The sequence below is a fragment of the Sinocyclocheilus grahami genome, unplaced genomic scaffold (assembly GCF_001515645.1).
Source record: "Sinocyclocheilus grahami isolate Dianchi unplaced genomic scaffold, SAMN03320097.WGS_v1.1 scaffold2900.1, whole genome shotgun sequence".
Classification (NCBI taxonomy): Eukaryota; Metazoa; Chordata; class Actinopteri; order Cypriniformes; family Cyprinidae; genus Sinocyclocheilus; species Sinocyclocheilus grahami.
In genome coordinates, this window is record NW_015508075.1 from 3,526 (window position 1) to 9,679 (window position 6,154).

At 36.7% G+C, this 6,154-nt stretch overlaps 1 protein-coding gene across 1 annotated transcript in view; it reads right to left on the reverse strand.

The window, feature by feature from the left end:
• Positions 1-488: 488 nt before the first annotated feature.
• Positions 489-6,154, reverse strand: part of LOC107575797 (far upstream element-binding protein 3) — a 24,439-nt gene continuing 18,773 nt past the window's right edge. Inside the window, exons 14-18 of the mRNA XM_016262127.1 lie at positions 5,431-5,507; positions 5,276-5,344; positions 4,063-4,134; positions 3,809-3,933; positions 489-1,948 (exon numbers count right to left, since the gene is read on the reverse strand). Of these exons, the coding sequence (XP_016117613.1) occupies positions 1,940-1,948; positions 3,809-3,933; positions 4,063-4,134; positions 5,276-5,344; positions 5,431-5,507 (352 nt within the window). The 3' untranslated portion in view covers positions 489-1,939. The remainder of the gene's footprint in view (positions 1,949-3,808; positions 3,934-4,062; positions 4,135-5,275; positions 5,345-5,430; positions 5,508-6,154) is intronic.

A 6,154-nucleotide genomic window follows, 5' to 3' on the forward strand; every position in this document is an offset into this window, starting at 1 on the left:
CTTCATCAGGTTTGTAGAAATGGATGCTCTGCAGTGAATGGGTGCCGTCAGAATGAGAGTCCAAACAGCTGATAAACACATCACAATAATCCACAAGTAATCCACAGCACTCCAGTCCATCAGTGAACATCTGGAGAAGACAAAAGCTGAAACATCCAGCATTAAGACGATTTTAACTCAAATACGAGTCCATAATAACTCTTCCTCCAGTGAAAAAGTGTTCTTGGTGATTTTATCAGCTCTCGTTCTGACGGCACCCATTCACTGCAGAGCAAGTGATGCAATGCTACATTTCTCCAAAACAAACTCTGATCCTGAGGGTGAACACGTTTTAATTTTTGGCTGAACCATTTCTTTCATAAAATCTTTACCACATTTGAATCGCTTTAGCCATCATAGATTATAAAGAAGCCAGACTCGAAACACCTGGAAGAAACCAGCCAACGAAAAGGACGACGGTGAGCAAAGAAAAGCACCAAAAAGTCATAGTCTTTCAATCATTTTAATACATGGTTACCTGTACACATGAGGAAGAAAAGAAACACTAAAATTAAACATTTTGAAATTATAATATCCCTTTTCATTAAGCAATGAAGTTAATACTAGATCAATTTGTAACTAATCAATCATACATATATTAGATCACACAGAGTAGAAAGCAAAATCTGAATTAAAAAGTGACGGGATCGGGACTGTACAGGAGCGCACAGTGTGTTGTGGTGAAGTCGAGGGACCGGCGAGAACAAGTAAGACAAGAACTTTGATCTTCCAATACTCGGAATATAAAAAACTACAAGTAATTAATACACAGGTAGGCTCTCCGAGGCTTAGCAGTCTTGAACGCTTTAAAGTCGAAGTTTACAGAACTACACACACATAAAACGTCTCATCCGTCAGCAAGATGCAACATCAAATTTCAAATCACACATTCACAATCTTTGACAAATTTCAGTATGAAAACAGAACAGAAAAACAGGGAGTTTTCCTGTAAAAACGCAGGACAAAAAAGTCTTTGATTTAATTATATATATATATTTTTAAATAAAGTATTTAGTCAAGTATCTGAGCATACATACATAGTTTTACAAGAGAGCAAAGGCAAAAAAACCACCTCACGATACGCAAGACCACACTTTCCCGCCAAATCACCGTAATAAAAAAATTATCCATTACATTTGCATACGACTACAAAAAACCTCTACGAACTACAAGTTAAACGTCTGTCAAAATATTAGAGAAATCCATCTTAGTTTCCAAAAAAAAAAAAAAAAGGAAATTAGATATTGCACCTTTTTAAACCAGAGTACAATAAAATGACAATGAAAACAGAATACAAGTACATGAGGAATTACATCATCGTTGCGTTTCTCGTGTAACAAAAGCATATATTCCTGTAACAAAAACATCACAGTTTTTCATCGCACTGAATTAAAATGCTTTATGTAAAAAAAGAAAACATTTTGTACACATTCTTAAAACATTTCACGACAAAACGAAACGATAACGAATTCAAGACTGCTAAGCCCGCGGTCATTTTATTGCAACAGAACTAGAAAAATAAGAGATTATATCGCGCGATCGATGAGACGCCGCGACTCCGGGGTTCGTTTTGGCGATACACATCTATATATATATATCGTAGAATTAAAAAGGAAGAATAGAAAACAAACCAACTCTGAAACGGTCCAAAAAGGGATCCCGGAAATCGCCCATTCGAATAATGGTGCACACAAGTATTTAGTAACAATTTGATGTCCTGATTTAGAAATAGTTCTCTTTTTAAATCATATAAGTCATTCTACAGCTAGTGTTTCTCACTAAGAAAAAAAAGTAAAAGTCTTCAAGGCGTTGCAAATCTAGAAACCTCTGTTACAAAAGGTCTGTTTCCTCCTCGCGGTGATTCAAAAATCTTCAACTAAAGGGTCTGCAGTCGCCCGCTTTAATGATCCTGCGGCACGAGAGGAGAAAACAGGGTCAGAACACTTGATGCACACTAAACGTTCTGAATAATATGCTCACCAGGGCTGCATTAATTGATCACAAATACAGTAAAAATGTGAAATATTTTTACTATTTAAAACAGCTGTGTTCTATGTGAGTATCTGTTAAACTGTAATGTATTTCTGTGATGCGCAGCTGTATTTTCAGCATCATTCCTCCAGTCTTCAGTGTCACATGATCTTCAGAAATCACTATAATATGATGATTTATTATCAGTGCTGATAATAATCAGAAATGTTTCTCGAGCAGCAAATCAGCATGTTAGAATGATTTCTGAAGATCATGTGACTAGGGATGGGCATTTTTCAGAAATATTGTATTCAAATATTTGGGCTCATAAACAACGGATATTCGAATATTCATTTATTTAAATTAAGTTTAACGAGAAAGACGTAATTTTTTTAATAATCAAGTTTCTGTCACCATATCTGAACAAGCTCACGATTAGGCATCAGACACAGCAATGTTCTACAGTTACGTTATATATTTAATTTGATATTTTTGTTAAGTTGAAAATGTGTAAAAAAAAAAAAATTTATTCAAAGAAAAAGGGGTTAAGTATAAAAACAATAAGTGTAATACTGCTTTAAATTGTTGTTGTTTTTCCCCCCAAAAAATAAAAAAGTTTTCTGTTTAATGTAATTGTATTTTTGTTTGAGTTTTTCTGGGCAAAAAATAAATATGATACATTTTCCCCTGATTTACAGAAGACACCCACTAAAATATCATTCAGTGTAACAATCTTGTCAGGCATATTTACAACAAAAATCAATTTATGACGAATTACTTTCACCACAAATACTAATTAGTTGTTATTTTTAAATTTTTTAAATGTTCAACTATCCTAGATTTTGCCCATTTGTCAGTAATAATTTTTTACTCATTTAAAACCCAATAAAATGTAATATGCTCACTCATTCTTTTATATATTTTAATATGTACCGGTCAGAATAAGCATGTTGTTTGAATTTTTACAAAACTGTAAGTGTTACACTGAATGACAATGTAACATTATTTCAACCAAATTTTGACATTTTACTCTTCAAAAGCTTATTTGAAACCTTAAATGTAGACACTTTACTCACATTTAATGTGCTTTCTATATAATCACTTTTGTACATTTCTTTTGATGCGGACATCTTAACGTCTTTGACCCATATATATATATATATATATATATATAAAATCATCGTGTTTATATTGTTACTGCTGAGAAAAACACTAATATCCACATGTTCAGGTGAAAGTGAGCTCCTCCGTCTGATAATAATAATAATAACACAGCGACAGAGACGTTCCAGAGACACAAAGATAACCGAGTTTCTCACAGCGCTGTGTGTTTTCTGTTCTTAAAGCGCTCTCCCTCCGGAAACAAAGGAAGCGCATGTCTCCAGATCATTTGGCTCAGATCAGCTCTTCTCCGCTACAGCTGCGTGAAACTATCGTGCGCTATATCGAATATTTTCTCTACCGTTATCGATGATGGTGTACCGTCGATAAATATCGATACCGTTTCATCGCCCAGGCCTATCGATTTGTGCACGTGACACTGAAGACTGGAGGAATGATGCTGAAAATACAGCTGCGCACCACAAAAATAAATTACAGTTTAACAGAGATTCACAAAGAGAACAGCTGTTTTAAACTGTAAAAATATTTAGCAATTTTTCAGTATTTTTGATCAAATAAATGCAGCCTTGGTGAGTTTTTAAAAACATCTTAATTCTTGCACACTTTTGACCAGTAGTGTATGTCTACAATATTAGCCTATATGATGAATGCTGTATTGGTGGAGTGTGTTTATTACCGGGAGGCTGGGAGCCTGCGTCTGTCCCTGGCCATAATACGCCCCCTGCTGTCTGTAATACTCCACCCAGGCGGCGCTATAGTCTGGAGGAGAGCTCTGCTGAGATCCAGGACCGGCGGGCTGAGCTGAACACACACAGAGACCGAGACACACACACACACACAGAGACACACACACACACACAGACAGACAGGATGAGAACACTGAAGTCCAGCTGGGTTTGACCGACATCATGAGGACAGACGTTCTCTTACTCTGTTTCTTGTAATACTCCTCCCATGCTTTGCTGTATTCGGAGCCGCTGCTCTGGCCTTGGTTCTGCTGACCTGTGCACAGACAAAACACACAAACTCAGCCTCGATTTGATTCAGGAGCATCAGCCGCACGATTAATCAGAGCAAAACCGAAATCATAAGGCTGTGATTTAATTAAATAAGCATATGCACACTGAGTGAAGCGCGGCACTGTGTTCATTTACACACCAGCAGCTCATGATCGCGTGTTTTCAGCGTCTCGGTTCACAGTAACTGATCCGCATGAACTCCATCTGCATCTATGATGAGTTCGAGTCGCTTTAAAGTACATTTGGAAACAAACTATCTTCACAAACTTATAATGAGAAGCGCTTGTCAACAAAAGAGTAGCTGTAAGTGCTCCTGCGTCAGAATAAAAGTGTTTGAAAATCAAGATTTTTTTCCTACAAAGATGGAAGAGTATTACAAGAGTATTATATTGGGTCAACTAATGTAATATTAATGTAACCTGCTCTTGTGATTTGATGTACAAATGTTTCCTCCGCAAAGAGAATACATGACTGAAATATTATTTTATTTTGGTATATATTGTATAATAATAATAATAATTATTATTATTATAGCCATAATGATATATAATCTAACCCTATAAGCAAGCACAAAAAAAAACAACTTTTTTTTAAACAGCATTTTAAATCCCAATTGCAATTTTTGAATAAATTAAAATAAATAAATGACTAAATAAACAGCCCTAGTCGTAACTTCTTGGGATACCAGTCAGAGTGAAAACTAAACCTGTGATAAATAAACCTGCAAAAACCAATTAACCTTGTGTTAAAGGTTAAAGGAAATGTCCATAAATTAACATAGAAAAGGTGCTGGTAACTTGCGTCCAGGATATAGTTTTTCTTACAGTGCAGATGTTTATTTTTCGTTTCAGACTTTTACTGTTACAACGCTGTAAGCGGCAATCCCGGGTCACGTCCTGTTGGGCTTTTTGAGTTCATCGCAGGCTTTTATCAGAACGAGTAATGAAAAACAACAACAGTATTCCAGCCCATCCAAAAAAGAGTGGCAGAAAATAATCCAGCAGACCGGGAAAACTGCTAGCCAGGCAAATAAAACGCTCTCAGCCAAGAGTCCCGGCGTCTCACCCAAACCTTCACGTCGTTTACACAGAAGAAACACAGCGAACTGTTTCAGAGGCACTTGCCTAGCTTTTTATAATACTGCTCCCACGCTTTGGAATAGTCCATCTGGCCGGTCTGGGATCCATTGTGACCTGAAAAGAGCAAAACGAAATGAATCTAAAGCCAAGTGATGTTCCTCAGAAGAAACGGTGATGTTCACAAGAGGAGCGAGTCTTACTGGGGTCCTGCTGGCTCTGAGGCTGCCATGTCTGGTACGTGGTTCCCCAACCTCCAGTCATGAACGTCTGCGGACCACTAACACACAAAACACCAAAACATCATTACAGACACTCCACAGGAGCCCACAGACAATCAGCCCAGTCTGAAACACACACACACACGGACACGATTCATCTGAACGCATCGGATTACAAACTAGACACGTCTGAGAGGTTCAGTACATCAAATCTTTAGGGTTATCAAGTGATTTTTAATTAATTAATTACACGATGTGCCAATTAACTAATCACATCAATTCTGGCTGAGAAATTACCCCCTAAAAGACCATTTAAAATCATTACTGTGTTAAATGAGAAAAGCATTACGGCGTTAATGAATGAGTCATTGAATCACTCGCTCAACCGATTTGTTCAAATCAGTGACCATTTATGAATGAATCATTAAACCATTCGCTCAACTGATTTGTTCAAATCAGTGACTCTTTATGAATGAGACACTGAATCATTCGCTCAACCGATTTGTTCAAATCAGTGACTCTTTATGAATGAGACACTGAATCTTAAATGAAATCTGTTAAATGATTGTCATTGCAATCCATCGTTTTGTTAAATAAATGAAACGCCTTCTGTACTCTTACTCGTGAAATGTGGCATTGCAGGACCTGCTTTTGAAATGAACAACTGTTTGCGACGTTCCTTATAGAGTTGCTTTAATAAAAGCTG